This window comes from Cricetulus griseus, chromosome 6, assembly GCF_003668045.3.
Source record: "Cricetulus griseus strain 17A/GY chromosome 6, alternate assembly CriGri-PICRH-1.0, whole genome shotgun sequence".
Classification (NCBI taxonomy): domain Eukaryota; kingdom Metazoa; phylum Chordata; class Mammalia; order Rodentia; family Cricetidae; genus Cricetulus; species Cricetulus griseus.
Window position 1 is genome coordinate 14,621,653 of NC_048599.1, and position 22,748 is coordinate 14,644,400.

The 22,748-nt window shown below is 48.6% G+C and overlaps 2 protein-coding genes across 4 annotated transcripts; one reads left to right on the forward strand and one right to left on the reverse strand.

Annotated features, from left to right (window-relative positions):
* Positions 1–16: 16 nt before the first annotated feature.
* On the forward strand, positions 17–13,303 carry LOC100761464 (acyl-coenzyme A thioesterase 8). Of its 3 annotated transcripts, none has more exons than XM_027423446.2 (6): positions 17–208; positions 1,586–1,722; positions 6,442–6,667; positions 10,499–10,656; positions 11,183–11,377; positions 11,651–13,303. In XM_027423446.2, the coding sequence occupies exons 1-6, from the start codon at positions 81–83 to the stop codon at positions 11,698–11,700; spliced, it is 894 nt and encodes a 297-aa protein (XP_027279247.1). In that variant the 5' UTR covers positions 17–80; the 3' UTR covers positions 11,701–13,303. The 3 variants fall into 3 exon arrangements, with proteins under 3 accessions (XP_027279247.1, XP_027279246.1, XP_027279248.1); XM_027423445.2 differs by having other exon boundaries at positions 18–208; positions 13,058–13,303; XM_027423447.2 differs by lacking the exon at positions 1,586–1,722 and having other exon boundaries at positions 60–208; positions 13,058–13,303.
* Positions 12,355–21,831, reverse strand: Snx21 (sorting nexin family member 21). Its single transcript, XM_027423444.2, has 3 exons — positions 21,502–21,831; positions 20,998–21,155; positions 12,355–14,395 (listed from the first exon to the last, which is right to left on the reverse strand). Exons 1-3 carry the CDS (start codon positions 21,761–21,763, stop codon positions 13,721–13,723), a joined length of 1,095 nt encoding a protein of 364 aa, XP_027279245.1. The 5' UTR covers positions 21,764–21,831; the 3' UTR covers positions 12,355–13,720.
* Between the last annotated feature and the right edge of the window lie 917 nt (positions 21,832–22,748).

The window sequence follows — 22,748 nt, forward strand, 5'->3', positions numbered from 1 at the left end:
CGGAAGTGCTGTGCGCCTATATAAGTTTCCGCGTTGCGGGTGAAGGTTAGTGTCTCCCGCGCCGGCAGCGAGAGGCCAGGATGTCAGCGACGGGAGCCCCGGGGGATGCGCAGGGCGACAACGACCGCGATGACCCTTCCGGAGACCTCCGCAGTGTGCTGGTCACCAGCGTGCTCAACCTCGAGCCGCTAGATGAGGATCTCTTCAGGTAGCCGAGAGTCGCGGTCACCGCCGCTTCCCCGCGGCCCCCGTGTCTGGGCTTAGGCGCTGCGGCAGTTAGGAGAAGGCGTGTCCCTGACACCCGCCCTGCTGTCCACAGGGGCAGGGCCACTGGGCCTCAGGGCAGCTTAGCCGGGGAGAATCAACCTAGAGAGGGCAGGGATTTGATTTGCCTGAGGGCACACAGCGGATCGGTTTTTAAAGCCAATACACAAGTCCTGTAAACTCAATGCCTTTCTTTCCCTCCACCCCATCCCTGCACAACTGACTGGGGTCTGGTAGGTCACGACTTATCCTGGGGTATGTTTTCTCCAGCATCACTGAAGTTGGTGATTATAGCACGGGTTTGTAACAGTTTTTTTGTTTTGTTTTGAGACAGGATGTCGCCATATGATCCAGGAATTCACTACCTAGACCAGGTTGGCTTGGAACCCACAGGGATCCACCTGCCTTTGCCTCCTGAGTGCTGGCAGGAGAGTACCACCATGCCTGGTTGGTTAGTGACAGTTTTTTTGTTTTTTTTTTAAGACAAGGTCTCTCCCTCCCTGGCTGTCATGGAACTCTCTGTAGACAAGGTTGGCCTTGAACTCACAGAGACCTGCATGCCTCTTCATCCCAAGTGCTAGGATTAAAGGAATGCCCCATCATACCTGCTTAGTGACAGTTTTGACTCTATAGCTCTCCTATTTTATCAGAAACTATCTTAACTTTGATCTCTCTTCCACCTAGGTAATTATACCTTCCTGGGCCATTTCAAAATGTATTATAATGAAAAATGATAACCTCAGGGCTGGGCGTAGGACTCAGGGGTCAGGCTCCAGCACTGGGTGAGCCCTTTCACCTAGAACACCAGGCCACTTTGTTTATCTGTATTAAATTTCACAACCTCAGATCCTTGGACAGTTAGTTGTTTTTTTGTTTTTTTGTTTGTTTTTTAAGAGTTGGTGGACTGTCTCTGGGCCTTTTTATCTCTGAAGTCAGTTTTTAGAAGAAGTGCCTGTCAGTTAAGGAGTGCCACTGGCAAGCCTTCATCCCTACAGTCCAGTCCCAGATCAGCTTTTGGGTTCCTAGTGTCCATTCAAGGCCTCCAGCAGCTTCTGACCTCTCTCTGCCTTTTCCTGGTTTGTGGCCTTGAAACTGCCTAGGGTTGGTAATGGTGGAGTTGTGTGAACTTGCTCTGTGTACTCCTGCTATAAATGGAGGGAGCTAGCTTGTTAGGCTTGACTGAAGTCCACAGAAGGCTTGAGTAGACATAAAAATGGAAGTTTTATGCAGCGGTGTCAGAGTTTTGAGAGCAGAGTCCCTGGCTTTCCTCAAGTCCTTCCAGAGCGCCCCTCAAGTCTTTCCCACTTTCCTCTCCCCACAGAGGAAGGCATTACTGGGTACCCACCACCCAGCGGCTCTTTGGGGGTCAAATTGTGGGCCAGGCCCTGGTGGCTGCAGCCAAGTCTGTGTGTGAAGACGTCCATGTGCACTCCCTGCACTGCTACTTTGTCCGGGCAGGTAAACCCCACATCCTGGCTTCTTGCTTGCAGCCACCCCTGGTGGCCCAGAAGTCACATCTTCCTGGTTTTGAAGGCTGACGCAAGAGAAGGGGGAAAAAGAAGTGGGAGGGTCAGACAAGAGTATGGAGAAGGGAGAGAGGATTCCCTGAAAGGTCCCTAAGGGGCTGAGGATGTGGCTTAGTAGTGAGCACTTGGCTAGCACATGAAAGGGACTGTATCCCATCTCAAGAACCAGAAGCAGGGAGGGAGCCCATCATGTTGCCTCAGGTCTGTGGTCTCAACCCTTGGGAGGCTGAGATGGGATCTGGAAGCAACACAGATCCTCCTTGAGGCCCACTAAATACTTGTTCTCTGGTTCTTGATGCCACAGACTCAGGTTTATCTGCCTCTGGTGGGCCTTTCTTTGTAGCTTTTTTGTTTATTTTCTGTTGAGATAGGGTCTTATTTTGTGTAGCCCTGGCTGGCCCCAGCCTTCATGACACCAGGCCTGGATTTGTTCTTCATTCATTCCTTTTGTTTTTAATTTGTTTTGTTTTTTGAGACAGAGTTTCACTGTGTATGCCTGGCTGACCTGGGAATCACAAAGATCCATTTGCCTTTGCCTCCCAAGAGCTAGGATTAAAGACATTTGCCCCCATACCCAACCCTCTTTTATTTAAAAAAAAAAAAAAAGTATTTGCTTTTTTAAGAATTTTTTTTTTGTTGTTTTGTTTTTGGTTTTTCGACACAGGGTTTCTCTGTGGCTTTGGAGGCTGTCCTGGAACTAGCTCTTGTAGACCAGGCTGGTTTCGAACCGCCTGCCTCTGCCTCCCAAGTGCTGGGATTAAAGGCGTCCGCCACTACCACCTGGCACTATTTGATTATTTTTAAGAAATGTATGTGTATATGTATATTCATAAATGAGTTTATATGTACCATGTTGCTCCTGTTGTCTGAGGAGGCCAGTTACAGGGAATTGTGAGCCACCATGTAGGTGGTAGGAACCAAATATGGGACTTCTGCAAAAACAAAAAGGGCTCTTAACTGATAAGCCATCTTAACATCCCCTTCAGGTTTTTGTTGTTTTGTTTTGAGACAGGGTCTCACTGTGTAGCCTGGCTGTCCTGAAACTCACCATTTAGACCAGGCTGACCTTGAACTCAAAGAGATCTGCCTGCTTCTGGCTCCTGAGTGTTTCTCCTTCAGTCTTTATACTCTTCTAGGGTCAAGACTGCTAAATCTTCAGAGTGCTGTAAACTGCTATTGGGCTAGGAGGTAGGCAGTTTGGGTTGCAAATTCAGTTTCAGCTTTATCATAATTACTAGGATAATCTTGAATGAAATTACTTTCTTCTGCTGAGATTGATTTCATGGGTGAAAGGGAGGAGGAGTGGGACCAGAGATATTTCAGTAGGATCTTTTAGACTGTTGAAGCTCTGGGCTCGGGCGTTGGTGGTGCACACCTTTAATCCCAGCACTCAGGAGGCAGAGGCAAGCAGATCTCTGTGAGTTCCAGTTCAGCGTGGTCTCCAGAGCGAGTGCCAGGATAGGCTCCAAAGCTACACAGAGAAACCCTGTCTCGAAAAACCAAAAAAAAAAAAAGATACAGGGGAGTTGTCATTGTAAACTCTTGGTCCGGGCAGATATAGATCAACAGTTGTGTGGATGCTTGCAGAGTGGAAGCCTTATGTTCAATTCCCAGGACCACCAGGAAAAAATAAAACAATGGAACACTGCCTTGTGCTCTCTTGGAAAAAAGCAAATATATGTCCTTCTAGATGACTCAGGAGGGAAAGGCCCCTGTAATTCGAGTTCAAAAGGTAGAAAAGAAGCAATGCCATTGAGTTGTTCTTCAGCCCCAGCATGCCTGTTGTGGCAAGCCACCCCCTCCATATATTCACATATACACACAAAAATAATCAATTAAAAATACCCCCCCCCCAGTAAATAGCATTTGCTCTATTCTCTTCCCCTAGTTTTAAGGATTACTGTATTCCATATAGCCTAACCAGCCGGTGGTGGTGCATACCTTTAGTCTTAACATGAAGGAGACCTTGGGTTCTAACCAGTACCAAATAACCAAGGTTTGGTGGTGTGTGCCTGTAATCCCAGCCCCAGAAGGTACAGACAGGAGGATCAGAACTTTAGGGTCACCCATGGCTACACAGCAAGTCTGAGGCCAGCCAGGTACACATGAGGCTGTCTCAAAAAAAGAAAGCATTTCTGGACCTCACAGTGAAGGTGAGGAAATGAAGCCCAAATCACTCTCAAGTAGCTTACAAGGTAAGGACTAAGTTAGGCCCCAGTAAATACTCAGACACTTTACAGCACTGACAAACAAAAAGAAGGCTGGGAGGGAGGCACAGGTAGTTGGAACTACCTGAGTTCAAGGCCAGCCTGGTCTATAGAGTGAGTTCCAGGACAGCCAGGGTTACACAGCAATCTTGTCTTGAAAATGAAGCAAACAGAAAGAAAGAAAGAAAGAAAGAAAGAAAGAAAGAGAGAGAGAGAGAGAGAGAGAGAGAGAGGGAAGGAAGGAAGGAAGGAAGAAAAAGAAAATATTGGCGACTGGCCACCAAACCTGAGGACCTGAGTTAAATCCTTAGGATCTACATGGTAGAACAACAGAATTGACTCCTGCAGTTGTCCTCTAGGGCTCAGGTGGTGGGGTGCTAGCCTGACATGCTGAAAACCCCGACCTTAATCTCCAACACCAAATAAACTGGGTGTGGTGGTATGCTCTTGTAATCCCAGAATCCCAGGCAGAGATCAGAAGCTCAGGGGCATCTTACATAGTGAGTTTCAGGCCACAAGACTCTGTCTCAAAGAAAGAAAAGAAAAATTGGTGAAAAATTGAAAGTTGAGGATGTGGCCCATTGGTAAAGCTTTTACAGGCCCATGACAAAAGCTTGGGTTCTATCTTAAGAAGTAGAAAACACCAGTGGGAGGGTCTGGAGAGCTGACTCAGTGGTTAAGAGCACAGGCTGCTCTTCCAGAGGACCTGAGTTCAATTCCCAGCAACCACAGGGTGGCTCACAGCCATCTGTTATGAGATCCTGTGCTCACTTCTGTCATAAAGGTCTACATGCAGATAGAGTACCCATACATTAAATAAATAAATCCTTTAAAAAAAGGAAAAAAATCAGTGGGATCCAGCCAGGTCACTTTACAAACATGGAAGTGGTGGTAATAATCCTCACAGCCTTCCTTTTGCTTGTCAGTACTATAAAGTGTCTGAATATTTACCGGGGCCTAACCCAGTCTTTACCTTGTACGCTACTTGAGAGTGATTAGGGCTTCATTTCTTCACCTTCACTGTGAGGTCCAGAAATACTGACTTTCTTGAGACAGCCTCATGTGTCCCTGGCTGGTCTCAGACTTGCTGTGTAGCCATGGGTGAACCTGAAGTTCTGATCCTCCTGTCTGTACCTTCTGGGGGCTAGGATTACAGGCACACAGAACCACACCTTGTTTATTTGTTATTGGTTAGAACCCAAGGTCTCCTTCATGATAGGCAAGTGCTATGCCAACTGAGGCACATTGCAGCCCAACATTGGTCTTCATATACTGTGATTCTTCCAGCTTAGTGAATCATTAGCCTGGTTTTGTTTGTCTTTAAACTTGGTTACCTAGTCTGTCTTGGAATTCTGATCCTTCTGCCTTAACCTCCTACATGTTAGCATTGCAGACTGATCTCAAAAAATATTAATTGGCTTTAGTTGTGATTCTAAAATCAAGGAACACTTAGTTTAAAAAACAGAATAAGTAGCCGGCGTTGGTGGCGCATGCCCAGCACTCGGGAGGCAGAGGCAGGCAGATCTTTGTGAGTTCCAGGCCAGCCTGGTCTCCAGAGTGAGTTCCAGGATAGGCCCCAAAGCTACACAGAGAAACCCGGTCTCGAAGAAAAAGAAAAAGAAAAACTGAATAAGTGGGCCTAGCATGGTGGCATACACCTTTAGTCCTAGCATATCCTCTACAGAGTGAGTTCCAGGCTAGCCATGGCTACACAGTGATATCCTGACTCAAAATAAAATAAAATAAGGAAAAGAAAGGGATATTAGAATAAGTTTTTCAATGAGCCAAAAGAAGAGGTTGGTATTTATATCCTGAGAAAGGCTAAAAGCAGAAACAAGAAGTGGATTGGTGTTTTCAGTTACTTCCCTTGGGGCTGGAGGTGTAATTCAGTGGCATACAACTTGCCCAGCATGCATGAGGCCCCTCTTCAGCCCCTACTGCCAGGACTTGGTCCATAACTAACAGCTCTCCTAATTTTGCCTGTTTCTGACTTTGTACCCAGGGGAGAAAGCCAAATGCGTGTCCCTAACCAGTCACATAGACTGTCCCCTTCTAGCTGGTCCACCTGCAGCTTCCCTGGGCTCAGCCTCCAGTCAGGGCACACCTAGCATGTGACTTCTTTTCACTGTAGAGATGTCACACTCACGCCTGTTTGGGTCTCTGCCAAAAGCAAGTGACAGCAACATATTGAGAATTCTGTCTTTAGAAAAAGAAAAAACTATGGGCATGGATGCTTCACACCTGTAATTCTAGCACTTGAGAGGCAGAGGCAAGAGGATTGCCCTGAGTCCCAGGCCAACCTAGGCTGTAGAGTGAAACCCGTCTCAGAACAACAGCAGCGAAAAGTGAGGATGAGGAGAACAGAGGAATCTGTTTACCAACTGTGATGATGACAGGACTCATGGATTTACTTGGAGTCATCTTGTCCCTTATGCCCACTGCAGGGGACCCAAAGGTGCCGGTGCTGTACCATGTGGAGCGGACGCGAACAGGAGCCAGTTTTTCAGTGCGTTCTGTGAAGGCTGTGCAGCATGGCCAGGCCATCTTCATCTGCCAGGCCTCCTTCCAGCAGACGCAGCCCAGCCCCCTGCAGCACCAGTTTTCCATGCCCACTGTGCCCCCACCAGAAGAGCTGCTGGACCATGAGGCCCTCATTGACCAGTATCTAAGGTGAGAACCGAGGACTCCAGAGGTGGCCTTTTGTTGTTTTGTTTTTTAATTTTCAAACTTGTTTTATTCTTTAGTTTTTACAGTTCTAGGGATCAAACCTAGGGGCCTCATGTGTGCTAGGTAAATGTTCTACCACAAAGTTTCACCCCAGACCTTAAAACATTAACTACTTTGACCTATAGTAAAAAACTGGGGTATGATCCGCCTGCCTTCTGAAACAGGCAGATCTGTGAGAATTCAAAGCAAGCCTAGTTTACATGGGGCGTTTCCAGCCAGCTAGCCAGCCCTATGCAGTGGGAGCCTGTCTTTAAATAAAAAAACAATGCTTAGATGGCTAGATTTTGATGCACCCTGATCTTTTATACAGTTCTCTGTTTCGTTCTAACACTTATTAGTGTGTGTGTGTGTGTGTGTGCGCGCGCGCGTGTGCCACAGCACATGGAGGACTGAGGATGACTTTGGAGTTGGTTATCTCCTTCTACCTTTATCTGGGCTCTGGGGATGGAGCTCAGGTCATCAGGTCTGTATGCCATCTCACTGCACACCCATTTCTTTTTATTTTTCATCAGTGTATATTGCATGAAGTCATGGGTTTCATTTTGACATGAATGTATATAATATATTTTTATATTACCTCTTTGTATTTTCTTATTACCTCTCTTGTCCCTTTTTCTCTTCCCATGTAGTCCCAGGCAGCATTATTCTCTCTGTGTGTCTCTGTGTGTCTCTGTGTGTCTTTCTCTCTCTCTCTCTCTCTCTCTCTCTCTCTCTCTCTCTCTCTCTCTCTCTCTCTCTCTCTCTCAGTTTTGTTTGTTTGTTTGAGACAGGTTGTCTCTGTGTAACAGCCCTAACTGTTCTGGAACTTGCTCTGTAGATCAGACTGGCCTTGAACGTAGAGAGCGGTCTGCCTTTGCCTCCCCAGTGCTGGGACTAAAGGTGTGCATCATTACTACCCAGCAGTGTTTTCAGACTCTGGCTTCTTCTCATTAGTAGGCCATGGAGCCCCTAAGTGGTTCTTGACTATATACTAAAAATATAAAGTAGATCCCAGAACTTGGGAGACAGAGACAGATGGGTCTCTGTGATTTCCAGCTTAGCTAGAGCTACATAGTAAGACCCTATCTCAAAAAATGGGGGTGGGCCGGGCGTTGGTGGCGCACGCCTTTAATCCCAGCACTGGGGAGGCAGAGACAGAGGCAGGCGGCTCTCTGTGAGTTCGAGGCCAGCCTGGTGTCCAGAGCGAGTGCCAGGATAGGCTCCAAAGCTACACAGAGAAACCCTGTCTCAAAAAAAAAAAAAAAAAAAAAATGGGGGTGGGCTGCTGAGATGGCTCAGCTATTAAGAGCATGTATTGGTTTTGTAGAGGGACCTGATTTGGTACCCAGCACCTACAGGGTGGCTCATAGCCACCTCTGAATCCAGTTCCAAAGGCTTTGACATTCCCTTCTAGCCTCTATGGGCATTAAACACGAATGTGGTACACATAATACATGAAGATAAACACTGATACACATAAAGTAAAAACAAGTTACTTAAAAATTTTTATATACATGGGAGGGTTGGGGGTATACTCTGTGAAGGCTCTAGGTGCTGCATGTACATATATGTATATATAACTATATGTGTATAGAAATATATGTATTTTATATGTAGTATATATAAACAGGAGATATTGGAGTCCACTGTGCAAGGAGGGTAAGAGCCCTCTGTAACTTCAATTTCAGTTGTTTCTTGTTTGTATTAGCATATGTGCATCTTGGGTCATAGTGTAAAAGGCAGAGCTTGCACTCAGCCAGCATAGCCATGGGATAGTTTTCTTGTTATTAAAATATTAGTTTGGGGCCAGAGAGATGGGTCGGCAGGTAAAAGTACTGATGTACAAGTCTGATGACCTGAATTCAATCCCTGGGACCCATATAAAGGTTTATCCATATAAAACTGATTCCACAAGGCTGTCCTCTGATCTTCACATATATGCTGAAGTACACATGCATACTACCCCTACCCATACATAATAAATGAAATAAAATATTTAAAAAAAATTGACCCTAGGTTCAATTCTCTGTACTTGAATCCAACAATAGACTGTTTTTGCAACCGCTGTGTAAATAGCCTCCAGTCCCCTGACTGATGCCCCTCCAACTTGAGGCCTGTGATGCAGCAGCTTTGGAGCCAATGTATGGCAGGTTGAGGGTCCTCCTCTGGAACCCTGTGGCAGAGTATGGCCCACTGGTCAGTATCTTCACTTTAGTATCTTCTAAATAGCTTGATTCTACCTTGGTAGCATATATTTCTCATTGAGATCACAACAGCTGAAGTTTGACAAGTGCTGGAATATGGGGAAGAGCTCTGGATACAGACACATGGCTTCCGGGCAGGACTGTGGCCTGTTAGTGCCTACCTGCTATGGGATTTCCCCTCCCACCAACCTCCCAAGACCCTAGATTCTTCATCTAAAGTATGGGAGCAGTCATTTCTCCAGCTATGCCAAAGGGGAGAGGTCCTGTAGCTTGTGTTGGATACTAGGGCAGCAGCAGGGCATGTGGGATGAGTGTGGCTTCAAGAGCCTGAACAGCCAGGGTCCAAGTCTAGACTCTGTCCCTAACATCGCTATGACTCAGATGCTTGCCCACTCTGAGTCCATACCTTTGGTTATAAATGCAGCTAACCATAACTCTCACCTTATGAGGCTTCTGTGAGGATTAAATGAGAGGCATACAGGCACTTCACAGGTGCTATGTGAGTAGTTATGCCACTAACAGACAAGAATAGAGCATGGGGCTTGGTGTGAGCAAAAATGGAAAATAATGTATTCTTGGTAAAGGAGCCTGAATTTAGGACTGTACTCATCAATAAGGTAGCTACTAACCCTTTAAGCTATATTAAATTAATGAAACAGAAGGAGCAGTTCTTTTTTGTGTGTGCTAGAATCACATACCCAGGGCTTTGTGCATGCTAGGCAGGCTCTCGGCCATGGAGCCATCTCCACCCCACATCCCTCATCAATGTTTTTCTTTAATTACAGTGGTCATATTTCAAGTTCTCAATGTGGCTAGTGGCTGCTACAGTGGACAGTGCAGATGGTGGGTAGGAAGGGCAGAGCCTATTAAGAACGCTGGGGGCGGGGTCATCCATGGAAATGGTATCACCCCAGTACACAGGGCTCCTTACTGCTTAGGATAGAGAATGCAGACACACTGGGAGACTTTTCTTGAATGTTCACAGTAATGAGTGGTTCGATGAACTATGGGTCCAGACTGCCTAACATCTGAGCAAGCCACCTGGGTTTCCTGTGCTCATGCCTCTTATCAATTGGCGTGATGACCATACTTGTCATGTGAAGTCCTGGCAAAGAATGGGTTATGGTCATGTGCAATGCTTGGGTTGGTACCTAGGTCTTTTTTGTTTGTTTTTGGTTTTCAAGACAGATTTCTCTGTGGCTTTGGAGGCTGTCCTGGAACTAGCTCTTGTAGACCAGGCTGGTCTCGAACTCAGAGATCCGCCTGCCTCTGCCTCCCAAGTGCTGGGACTAAAGGTGTGCACCACCAACACCCGGCTAGTGCCTAGGTCTTAACTGTGTGTTTGCTTCAAGGCAGGTCACCTTATTACTCTCATGTTTCAAATGGGAAAATAGGCTCAGAGAGATGACTAACTTGCACAAGGCTTCGTGGCTGAAGTGACAAGGAAGGGATTCGAACACTACTGCTTTGCCAGCTCCATGAGGAAGCTTTGCAGGACAGAAGCCCCTATGGAGAAATTGTGGGGACCAGAAGAGGAAGCACAGAGAAGCTTCCTCTCCTTGGGACTCTTTGGCCCTGTGTTTACTTTCAGGGACCCTAACCTCCAGGAGAAATACCGAGTGGGGCTGAACCGAATTGCTGCCCAGGAGGTACCTATTGAGATCAAGCTGGTGAACCCACCCACCCCGAGCCAGCTGCAGACACTGGAACCCAAACAGATGTTCTGGGTGCGAGCCCGGGGCTATATTGGTAAGAGGACTGATGAATTGGAGAAAAATACTCCAGGGCTCTAGGCCTTGCCACTCATTTGCCCTCTGTTGCTTGGGTATCCCACCCTCTCTTTGGGCCCCTTTCCTAATCTGAATTATGCAGAATTTGGCTCACTTTCTCACCAGAGCCCTTACCCTTTAACATGAAAATAATGAGATGACTGTAATCCCATTGTTGGACCTTTCTGGGGGAAGCAAGGTACCTTGCTGAGGTTCTTATCTAGGCCAGAGGCACCATCGACATCTTTGTACAGATTGGAAAATGCCTGTTTTGGGACACAGAGAGTGACTGGGTGTGAGAGATTTGGGAAGAATGATTTGCATTTGTCTTACTCCTGTCCTTAGTCCCCACCTCCTTCATCCTTACACACCACCCCCAACCCTGGAACAGATGCCCTTGCACAATGACTAATTGGTGTGTGGCAGCCCTTTTCTCCCCACTTCCCTGCAGATCCTGAGCTGGAAAGCCAGGAGCCCAGGGCTGATGGGGTCGGGACCTGTTGCAGGGGAGGGCGACATCAAGATGCATTGCTGTGTGGCTGCCTATATCTCTGACTACGCCTTCCTGGGTACAGCATTGCTGCCCCACCAGTCCAAGTATAAAGTGAACTTCATGGTCTCGCTGGACCACTCCATGTGGTTCCATGCCCCATTCCGAGCCGACCACTGGATGCTCTATGAGTGTGAGAGCCCCTGGGCTGGTAAGTGTGGGCCTGTGTCTTTGGGAATGGTAGGAACCCGAACCTGCTTTATTTATAGATGCTACTGCCTCTTTCTCCTTTCTGGGGATGCTGCACAGGGCCCTTGCACTGCTGCCCCTCTGGGTATTCGTGTTGTCTTCAAAGGTATTCAAACACGTCAGGAATGATCGAGTTTATCTCAGAGACCCAGGGCAGATGCCCGAACCACTTTAGATGCCATGGATGAACTTGGGGAAATCCTTTTTTTCTGATGACTTTTTTTTTTTCTTTCAGGGAAGGGTAAGATCTCATTATGGAGCTATGACTTGCCTAGAACTTACTAGGATCCACATGTTTCTGCTCTGTGAATATCTGTGTGCTACTGTAGCCCAGCTTTTTTTTTTTTTTTTTAATCAACCAGGGTTTCATGTAACCCTTGCTTGTCTTGAACGTCATATGTAGTGGAGTCCTCCCTGGAACTCCTGACCCTCCTGCCTCCACCTCCCAAACGCAGGAGCCACCATGCCCTGCTTCTCAGTTTGTTTTTTTTTTTCATCTGAATAAACAGGTTATGTTAGATGGCACTATCTAAAAAGCCATCAGGCTGTTACTTGAGGGAGCTTTTTCTAAACAGATTGCATTCTGCCCCAGCAGGTCCTAGATCAGGTCCAGGAAACTGCCCTTTTTGTTTGCTTGGTTTTGGTTTTTCAAGACAGGGTTTCTCTATGAAGCCCTGGCTGTCCTGGAGCTTGCTCTGTAGACCAGGCTGGCCTGGAACCCAGAGATGAGCCTGCCTCTGCTTCCTGAGTGCTGGGATTAAAAGTGTGTGCCACCATGCCCTGGCTGTAAACTGTGTTTTAAGGATCTCCTTGGGTTGGCAGGATGGGACAGTGCACTCAGTGGTCTCTAGAGATGCCCCTGTAGGGAGCCAAGAGAGACACAGACTCTCTGATGTCTAGTGTTAGAGCCCTGGCTCTTTTATAATGAAGTACACTTCAGAGGAAGAAAAGCTTTGCTTTATAAAACAAACAAAACTTAAGTAACCCCTTACAGACAGGAAAGGGTTACTCAGATACCACCAGCCTCACAGGACAAGACTCCCAACCTTGAAGTAGGACAACTCAGTCGGCTTTGGCCTGATCCTTGGGGCCAAGCCTGAGCCTCTTTGAACTTTAGTGTCATCGTCTGTAAAACAGTGTAAGAAATGAAGCCCATACTCTGGCTAGTTAGATCAGAGTGGGCTCTGCTATGTGTAAAGAAAGCCTAAGTTAGCTCCTAAGGATGACTAACTCAGGCTGAAGCCACCAAGGTTGAGAACCTCTTGGTGGAAAGGGAAGGAGGTCACCCCTCATGGTCTCAGGTCCTCTCTGAGCCACCTTCTGGTCCCTAGAGGACTTGCTTGGCTTATCATAAAAGGAAAGGATGGATTTCTGACAGTGGCCTGAGAAGCAGCAATCTGCTTGGCCGAGCCTGTCAGAGTGCCTTTCTCTGTGATGGGATATGTGAAAGTGCTTTCAGACCATCAAGTGGAGGGGGAGGCCCCTCCCCCAGCGACTGTAACAGGCTCACAAAGGGGTATTTGGAGTAGTTATGTCCCAATGAACCCTTGTGTGGGGCAGCTCTGCCTTGTCAATCCCTTCCGAAGGCAAAGCAGGCTTGTGCTGAAGTAGAGGCCATTCTCACCCTTCTCCTTGCCCACAGGTGGCTCTCGAGGGCTAGTGCATGGGCGGCTGTGGCGTCAGGATGGGGTCCTTGCTGTGACCTGTGCCCAGGAGGGTGTGATCCGATTGAAGCCTCGGGTATCAGCGAGTAAGCTGTAGTCAAAGATAACTGGCTTGGCCTGGGATTTTAAAGAACTGTTTCTACTGCCATTCCTGAGGCAGGGGTCACAGCAGACAGCTGGGCTGCCTGCCCCTCATATCTAATAAAGAAACTGCTAACACTGGAGTAGCTGACCTTTCATTTCCCTGGGCAGAACTACAGCCCTCCTCCTGGCTCTAAACTCCAGGATTCCAGTAGTAGTCCCCAGCACTTCAGCCAAGCTGTTTTACTGGTGCCCAGGCCCATGGAAAAGGAAACATTGATCCTGACCTTGGCCACAGTCTCTGGCTATGGTGGGCTGAAGAGCCGTTGCCAAAACTTCCTCCTTGTATCATCCTAGGGTAACCCCAGGCAAAGCCTGTTTGGAGCCCAGCCCCACAAAACGAAGTTCCTCTCAGTCTGCTACAGACTCTTTCTGGAACTACTTTAGGGGTTCCCAGAACCCTTTCCAGCCCCTGGTTGCTCACTGTGTCCCTTTATGGCCTCCAGCCCCCTGACCTGGGGCAGCCCCTCTCTCAGAAGTGGCCTTGAGACTGGTGAAAGTTAGTCCAGCACCTCTTTGATAAGCAGCTCCTTGAGGCTGGGGGGCGGGATGGGGGTGAGGCCTGCCTCCTGTAGGGACTGAAGCTGGGCCTCAGTCTGCCGTTTATCTAGGCCCAGGCGCCAGGAGAGCCGCACATGGGCCTCTAGAAAGGGTGCCAGGAAAGGATGGGGTCTCTTGTCCCCCAGCAGCTGCAGTGCCTTCTCACTACAGGCTCGAGCTTCTCCAGGATCCTCCAGCTCTTGGTGGCACACAGCCAGCCCAGCCAGAGTCAGCAGGGGGCGGTCTGGGCCAGAAGGGGTGCCCAACTGGGTCTGCAGCTGCCAGGCGTTGGCCCAGAGTGCCAGAGCCTCGCGATAAAGGCCAGTGCAGGTGAGGCTCTGTGCCCGCCGCAGCTCGGGCAGCACGAAGAAGTCGTGCAGGTCTGGAGCATGGCGTAGCTCCGGCACTGCCTGCAGGTGGCCCAAAAACTGTTCAAAGGCCCGGCTACGGCGGGCAATGGTTTCTGCAGTAAAGTTCCGCCGCAGGCGCTTACGGGGGAAGGAGATGGCAGCCATGGGGCCCCGGAATTGGCGCTGCAGGTTTCTGTGCAGCCGCTCGAAGTCAGAGTAGCGGCGGGAGATCTGGGCTGGCTGGTGATCTGGTGGCCCTGGGCCCATCACGGCGATGGTGTAGAGCTGTTGGGAGGGTGGATGTCAGGGCTGATGTAAACCTTCTGTGGGTCCTTTCCCTCCCTCCACACTCAAGCTTTGCTCTTCCACCTCAGTTCCTCCCCCTGGGACTGTCCAGAGCGGTGGCCAGGAACCCACTCCCATCTTACCTGAGGCTCCTCTGAAATGACCCAGGCCCAAGGCAGCACAGGGGAAAGAAAGACAGAAATGAGCTTCAGTGTCTGGGGCCGCCACCCGCTTGCTGCTTCTGGGAAAGTTCTCGCTGGCCCTAGGGAAGGCCTTAGGGAAACGCAGACCCACTTTTTGGGCCTCTGAGCCAATCTGAAAGCCAGCTTGGAACTGTGTGCCACTCTGGATACATAGCTACTCCACATTACTGGCCATGCTCTTTCAAACTAGATCAAAGGACAAGTCTTCAGACAGCCTCAGTAGCAAAAATAATGAGTTCACTGGACCAGGAACTACGTAACCCCAAGTCAGCCTCCTTCCGGTGACCTCGGGCAAAACAGTAACCCTGCCTCTGCTCTAGGAAAAAGTTCCTAGGTCAAGGTCATTGTCTGCTCAGGTATGGAATGTAGAGTATTGATGCTCAAGGCTTTTAGGGGGCATACGCTTTTAGGAGTGCACTGCACCGTAACAGGGTGATTCCTGTTTCTCTCTTTGCTTCCTTTCTTTTTTGGCCCTTGAGACAAGAGTTGCACGATGGCTTCTAATTCACTAATCTGGCCCAGCCTCCCGAATGGAAAGACTAAAGTAATGTGTCACTATGCCTAGTCCCTTTATCTCTTTTTTTTGGGGGGGGGGTTAGTGTGTGTGTGTGTTGTTGTGTTGGGGTACACATACCTGAGTTTGATGCCATAGCTTGAAAATGGGAGTCAGAGTATACTGTTCAGGATTTGGTTCTCTGTTTTCCACAATGGGTTTGAGGACTGAGCTCAGGTCATCAGATCATGACAAGTGCTGGGGTATTTTGCTGACAAGATTGTACTGTGTTTTCTGAGACAGTCTCATATGCTCCTGTCTGATCTCAAATGTGTTATGTAGTTGAGTGCTGATATTACAGGGATTCACCACCACACCCAATGGATGAAGAGCTGGGGATCGAAGTCAGGGCTTTGTGGATGCTAGCCAAACACTCTACCAACTAAGTAAGCCACACCTCCAGTCCTCTGGAATACAGAGTCCAGCCTCTGTAGCCCAGGCTAGCCTTGAACTGCTGGTGATCCTCTTGTCTCAGCCCAGAGTGCTGAAATTACAGTTGCAAGCCACCAGAAATGGCTTCTCTCTCTCTCTGTCTCTCTGTCTCTGTCTCTGTCTCTCTCTCTCTCTCCCCGTCTGTCTGTCTGTCTGTCTCTCTCTCTCTCTCTCTCTCTCTCTCTCTATCTCTCTCTCTGATCTCTTAAGCTTAGGTGATCCTCCTGCCTCAGGAGGATCTATTTCTAAATAATTGGGACTACAGTCATGTACTACTGTGCTCATCCTTTCTAATCTGTTTTTAAAACACAAATCGGTTCTTCTAACACTATTGGTCTTTATTTTTAGGGAAGAACCAGAAATCTCAGTTCAGAGCACTCTTCAGGGAGCAGCATCTGGGCAGGGTTTAATGAACCCTGGCCCTTCAAGCACACTGTCACTAAGTGACATCTGTAGCCTCAAACTGTGTGTGTGTGTGTGTGTGTGTTTATATGTGCTTCTGGGGATTGAACCTAGGCCTTTGCCCATGTCATGTAACATCTGCTGTTAGTATTCAGGCATCTGTGCTGGCCTGTCCTTGGGGTTCTGACAGGATACACCCTCGGCCACTAAGAGCATCATCTGTGCGTATTCACTATTTTCCCTTTTAAAAGGGCCCTGCCCACCTCCCATCCCTCCTTCTCCCTTTCTTTCTTTCTTTCTTTCTTTCTTTCTTTCTTTCTTTCTGTTTCTCCCTCTGTCTGTCTGTTCCTTCTCTCTCCCCTCTCTTCTCTCCTGCTGCTCCTGTCTTCCCCCTTCCCTTTCCTCTTTTTATGATCCCTTTCCCTAATTTAAAAAAACAAAACAAAACCCTGTGCTTGAACCCTGTCACATGTGTCTTTTTCATGAGCACCACTTTTCTTAATTACACCATCTACTACTACTGAGCTATATGTCTCCAGTCCCTGTCCCAAATATTTGTTTGACACAGGGTCTCATGTAGCCCAAGCTGCCTCCAACATGCTAGGTATCTCAGGATGGCCTCTTCCTAACCTCCTGTCTTCACACCTTATAGGATATATATATATATATATATATATATATATATATATATATACACACACATACACACACACACTCTGAGACAGGGTCTCACTTAATTGCCTGGGATTGCCTTAAATAATTCACTATGTAGCAAAAGCAGGCCTCGAATTTGTGATCTCAGCCTCACAAGAGATGGGGGTTACAGGCCTGAGTCATTGGCCTGGCAGCTCTATTCTTCTTAACTTCTCTTTTTGACAAGTAATGCTACAAAGATGGCTTTCAAACTTATTTAGCAAAGAGGGTTCCTTTAATGAACAATGTTGTGACAACAGAGCTGAGGCAGAAGGATTCAATGCTCAAGGACTGCCTGGGTTACACAGTGAGTTCAAGATTATCCTGGGGCACTTAATGAGACTCTATCTAAAAAAAATAAAAATAAAAAGAAGGTTGAGGCCGGGCCTTGGTGGCTTGCGCCTTTAATCCCAACATTCGGGAGGCAGAAGCAAGCGGATCTCTGTGAATTCGAGACCAGCCTGGTCTACAAGAGCTAGTTCCAGGACAGCCTCCAAAGCCACAGAGAAACTCTGTCTCAAAAAACCAAAAAAAAAAAAAAAAAAAAAAAGAAGGTTGAGAATATAACCTGTGCCTAAGCATGCACAGGGCCCTAGTTTTAGTGCGCTCACGCACACATGCACGCGCACGTGTGCGCGCGCACGCACGCACACACACACACACACACACACACACCACCAAAAGTTAAGTAAACAATGGTATAAGTTATACTTTATTTTTAATTGTATGTGGTGTGGTGTGTATGTGTGTTAATATTTGTGCACATATGCCACAGTAACATATGGAGGTCAGAACAACTTTGGGGGGTCATTCTCCTTCCATCATGGGTTCTGGGGATCAAATTCAGGTTGTCAGACAAACGCCTTTACCCACTGATCCATTTCCCTGGCCTGGTAGCAACATTTTAAATACAAAAACTGGCTGGGCAGTGGTGGCCCAGCACTTGGGAGGCAGAAGCAAGCAGATTTCTGTGAGTTCAAGGGCAGCCTGGTCTACAAAGAGAATTCCAGGACAGTTTCCAAAGCTACAGAGAAACCCTGTCTTGTGAAAATCCAAACAAAAACCCTGTAAGGATGTAATCATTCTTGTTTGGCAAACAAGGATGTCCACAGACCTGAGAACCAGAGTAAGGATTAATCAGGACTAATGAGGATTGATGCCAAGCTGATGGTTTAAAGGGGACCTGCAAGTGTTCCATATTAAAGAGCAAACCCAGACAATTTCCTCAAATGTGTCCAGTAGAACTGCTAATAGTCCCATCTTTCCGTTAGGTTTACCTAGTCTTCCTTCTTTTGTAGATTCACAGTGCGTTTTATAAAACCTATTTTATACCCATCAACTCTGCACTGTTCAGACACACTGCCTATGTAACTTTTCCTTTCTTGTTTTTTTCTCCTAGGCTGGCTTTGAAGTCCTAATCCTCTTGCCCCTATCTCCCAAGTACTGGACATACAAGTCTAACAGGCCTCACTCTTTCTTGTTTTCTACAGTTATTCACACCCCAGAAAAGCTGTTTCCCACAGGACATGCTTTAGGACGAGCTGCTCTGCAGTAGCCCTTTATGTATCTAGGTTTTTAAAAATCTTAATATTTTTATTCTTTGAGAGTTTCATATATGTCTACAACATATTTTGATCATATTTACTCCCTACTCCTCCCCTCCACCTTTATTTTTCACCCGATGCCTGTAATGAACTACCAAGACAGGTACCAGTGGTTGGAGTTGTTGGTGCGCAGCTGAACCCCAATGGCAGAGTATTTCCTAAGGTACATGAGGCCACAGCATCCCAAGCACCCCACCCCACCCCCCTAGCATGGTGTGACTGTTGTTCCCTTGACAGACCTAAGTGCTTACCCCATGCCTCGTGCTGGACCAAGTACTTCTCCAGCCAAGTGTCACTTAGCCACCATGAACAACACAACAAGAAAGTGTCTTGTCTCTGTCAGCTGAGGAAGCAGGCTCCAAGAGGGAGTGAAGGGCAAAGACTGGCCCTGAGATCTGATTCGAAAACCCCTGCTCTTGACCTCCAGAAGAAATATGGAGACATGGAGTGCCCACTGTACAAAGGAGGTGGCTTCATTTTCTAGACACAGGTCAGGACAGAAGATGGCCCCTGCCCTTCCTTGGGCCTTTCCACCTAGGGCCCCAGATCACCCCCATTCTTTTCTGATAGAGCTGCTCTTTGCTGACTGATCCTTGGTGTCTCATTCCTGTGCATGACCCCTTACCCACCCCAGAGCTCTGGAACATGGCCACTTAAGATTGGACCATTAGGAGCGTATAGCTCAGTGGTGCAGCATCTGCTTAGTGTGCATAAGGACTTGATCCTTAACAAGATATAAAGCCTGCATCATCTGTCAGTCCCTGCAAAAGTGGAACAGTCACCTCATGGGTGTGGTCCTTGTTACTAACAGCAACAGAGAGGAGTGGAGAGACCCAAATATGGGACAGGGCTCTAGGCCCCCTAGAGGTGGAGGAGGGTGTGACGAGGAGGGAAGTGACAAGCTGGGAGTTACACTGCCAGGACAGGGCCAGCTAGCTCAGATGGGTTTCAGACCTGGTTAGTCTCTCCTTCACAGGAAAAAACAAAAACAAAAACCCAAAACAGGGACTCTAGGCTGGGCTCCATACTGCTCATTACTCGGCTACTTAGTCCTGGTGGTGCTGGAGGTGAGAGTGCTGGAGAACTGATTGGTCGGGGTTGCAGCAGGCCCCAGACACCTGACATTTCCAATCTAAAGTTAGATAAGGATACAGGCTGAGCATCCCTTATCCAAAGTGCCAGAAATAGTCCAGATTTTGGATTGTTCGCATATACACAATGAGATTTCTTAGAGATAAGACCCAAATCTAAATACCAAGCCTATAAAGTAAATTTTAAAAATACTGTTTTAAGACAGGGTCTCAATTTATTTCAGAAGACTGTCCTTGAGCTTATGTAGCTGAGGCTGGTCTTGAACTCCTGATCCTCCTCCCCTTTGCAAGCCCTGGGACCACAGGTGTGTGCTGCCACACCCAGGTGAAGTAGTGGGAGATAAACTCTCTACCAGCTGAGCATTGCAGCCTGGCCCCTAAGACTCATTTATATTTCTTTTCTTTTCTTTCTTTGGTCTTTTGAGACAGGGTTTCCTCTGTGTAACAGCCCCTGGCTGTCCCAGAACTCACTCTGTAGACCAGGCTGGCCTTGAACTCACAGAGATCTGCCTGCTTCTGCCTCTTGAGTGCTAGGATTAAAGGCGTGCGCCACCACCACTTAGGTCATTTATATCTCTTATGTACTTTATACACACAGCCTAAAGGCAGCTTGGGTTTTTGTTTTGAGACAGGGTTTATGTAGCCCACACTGGTCTTGCTATGTATCTGGACTGGCCCGGAGCTCCTGATACTTCTGCCTCTACCGATGGGAACATCGGCACCAGCACACTCAGCTCTGAAGGCAGTTTTATATGACTTGGGGGAAGGGTTGGGATAAAGCTAGTTCTTGAGCGTGGTAGGCAAGGGCTGTATCAATGAGCTACATCTACATTCCCACTTGGTGTTTGGCTCTTTTTTTTTTTTTTTTTTTTTTTTTTGGTGTGTGTGTGTGGTGTCTAGATGTGTATCCTTAGCTGGCCTGGCACTCACTCTTTAGCTCAAGTTACCTTTGAACTCATGACAGCCTTACTGCCTTAGCCTTTCAGGTCCTTATGCAATATTTTTGAATGGACCTACATTTTGAGCGCACATCACATGAAGTTGAATGTGGAATTTCCCACTTGTGGCATCATGTTGTCACTCAAATGCTTAGGATTTTCAAGCATCTCAGACTAGGGAATCTGACACTATATAGCTACCATTTTAATATTTCACAATGCCAGACAATGCTAAGGGTTATTTGTGCCTGGTCTTATTTTACCTCCTACTATAATACTATGTACTGTCCTACTGCTCAAGTGAGGAAACTGGGGGCCATCAAGGCTACAGAACCCACCCACGGTGAAGCCACTGAGAAAATATATGCGATGTGAATCAAGGTTGATCTGGACCCAAAGTGCATTTCCTTAATCCCGACCCATGCAACTGGGTCTCAAGTCTGTCTCCTGCAGCTGACAAAAACCCGTGGGGTACAGAACAGCACACACACCAGTTGTGACAGGAGGCATCTCCTTAAAGGTCACTTTCTCAGTGTCACTTATCCTGCCTCAGTTCCCCCGGGTGTAAACTAAGGACAGCCATTTACAACTGCATAGCCAGAACCCCGGAAAACTGTGGCATTCCCTACTTTGTCTCAGCCAGACTTCTAGACGCACTGCCTAAGCGTCCCTGGAACCTCACTCACCACGTACTTGGAGGGAGGGTCCTTGACAACATTGGCGCTGGTCACCTCAAAGAGCAGCCGCTGTGGAACTAGGGTGTTCCGAGACTTCTTCCAGAAATCCTGCAGCTGCCGAGCCAGGAGCTGACTGCCCCGTTGTCCATCAGGTGGGGGACTTCGTTCTGCACAAGCACATGACCAGTATGTTAAGGGGCTAGCTAGCTCCGGGGTTAGCGTAAACAAAACGCATGACCTCATTCACGGGAGCTAAATATCTCCACCCAAAGCAGCTAGCACACCATACATTTGTTCCCCTGGTCCTGTGCATTTAATATCCACTAAAACCCTGGAATGGGATGGTTCCCATGGTTGTGACTCAAGGTCACATAGCCAAACAATGTCTGCAAACGTTTAAGGTGTCAAGAGTTTCAGGCAGATACTCAGAGCCCCCGGGATGCTCTCGGGACGTGGCCAGCCGGGAGGCCTAACCGAGCCCGGAGGTTCCTGTCTGCGACCTCCCGCACTCGCCTGCGTCTTCTCCCGATGTCCCGTCTCCGGAGGGCAGCGAGTCCGCGCCCGCCTCGTCGTCCTCGTCCTCGTCGTCCGGGTCATCCTCGGCACTGGTGAAGCTGAGAGTGCCGCTGAGGCGGGAGGACAGGCCCTCGGCGTCGTCGTCCTCCAGCTCGGAGCTCTCGGGGAACTGCTCGGCCTCGGGGCCTGCCGCCGCCGCCTCCCCGGGGCCATCGCTGGCCAGGGCGTGTCGCAGCCGGTGCAGGAGCCGCGATGCCATGGCACCCAGGGGGGAGCACGCCAAGCCGAGTCCGGGCTGGAGAGGGCGGGAGGGAGGGCCGGGGAGGGAGGGAGGGAGGGGACCCCCGCCCGGAGAGGGGCCCGGGGCGTGTCAGCGGGCGGGGCAGAAAAGGCCACGCCCACGGGCAGCCGCGGCCGGGGACAAGCAGGAGGCCGGCTCTACCTCGCCCCGCCCCGCAGGTCGGGATGGCCTTCACCTACGCCGTCTCGGGCGTTCAGGGCGGGTTCCCGGGATCCGGTGCCGCGGACCGTGCCTTTAAGGGGCTCTCTGCCCAGGCTGCTCACAGCGCCGCCTAGCTGCTCCACGCTGTCACTCGGCCCTGCCCCGCCCGCTCCCGGAACTGTTAGAATCCCTCACCGCTGCCTTCGGGAGGAACCCGGGCGGTGGCCGGGCTAGCCCAGGCCTCCCGCGAAACCCTCCCTGATCGGGCTGGCCTTGCAGCATCTGGGACTTGTCCCACCCCTCCCAGACTTCCGGGGCAGCCCCAATCTTTCCCCCTAATTTCCATGCAGTGCTGTGTAACTTTACAATGTAATTTTGTGGCATTTGGGAGCTCGACTCTCCTTTGAGAGAAGCCTGAAATCCGGCCTCGCGCATCCTAGGTTTTCTCATATGAAACAAGAATTCTAATACTAATACTACATTTTCGGCTCTTGTAAGAACCTCGGTCCAGTGCCTGGTGTGAGCGTTCCTATGCCTTCTCAGTGAGTTCTAGGCCAGCCAGGGTGACATAGTGGATTTCTATCTGGTGGAAAGTAGAGAAGCTTGTAGGTGATTTCAAGCTCTAATAACTCTGCATCGGCTTACAGGCAGACTGAGGGTAAAAAAAGGACACCTCACTCATTTTCCTATTACTGGCTGGCTATTAGCTTTTCCTTTGGTATGTGCCACGCAAATCAGGATGCACAGCTGAGGTTCAGGTTCATCCAAGCACGGTCGTGCACACCTGTAATTCCAGCACCTG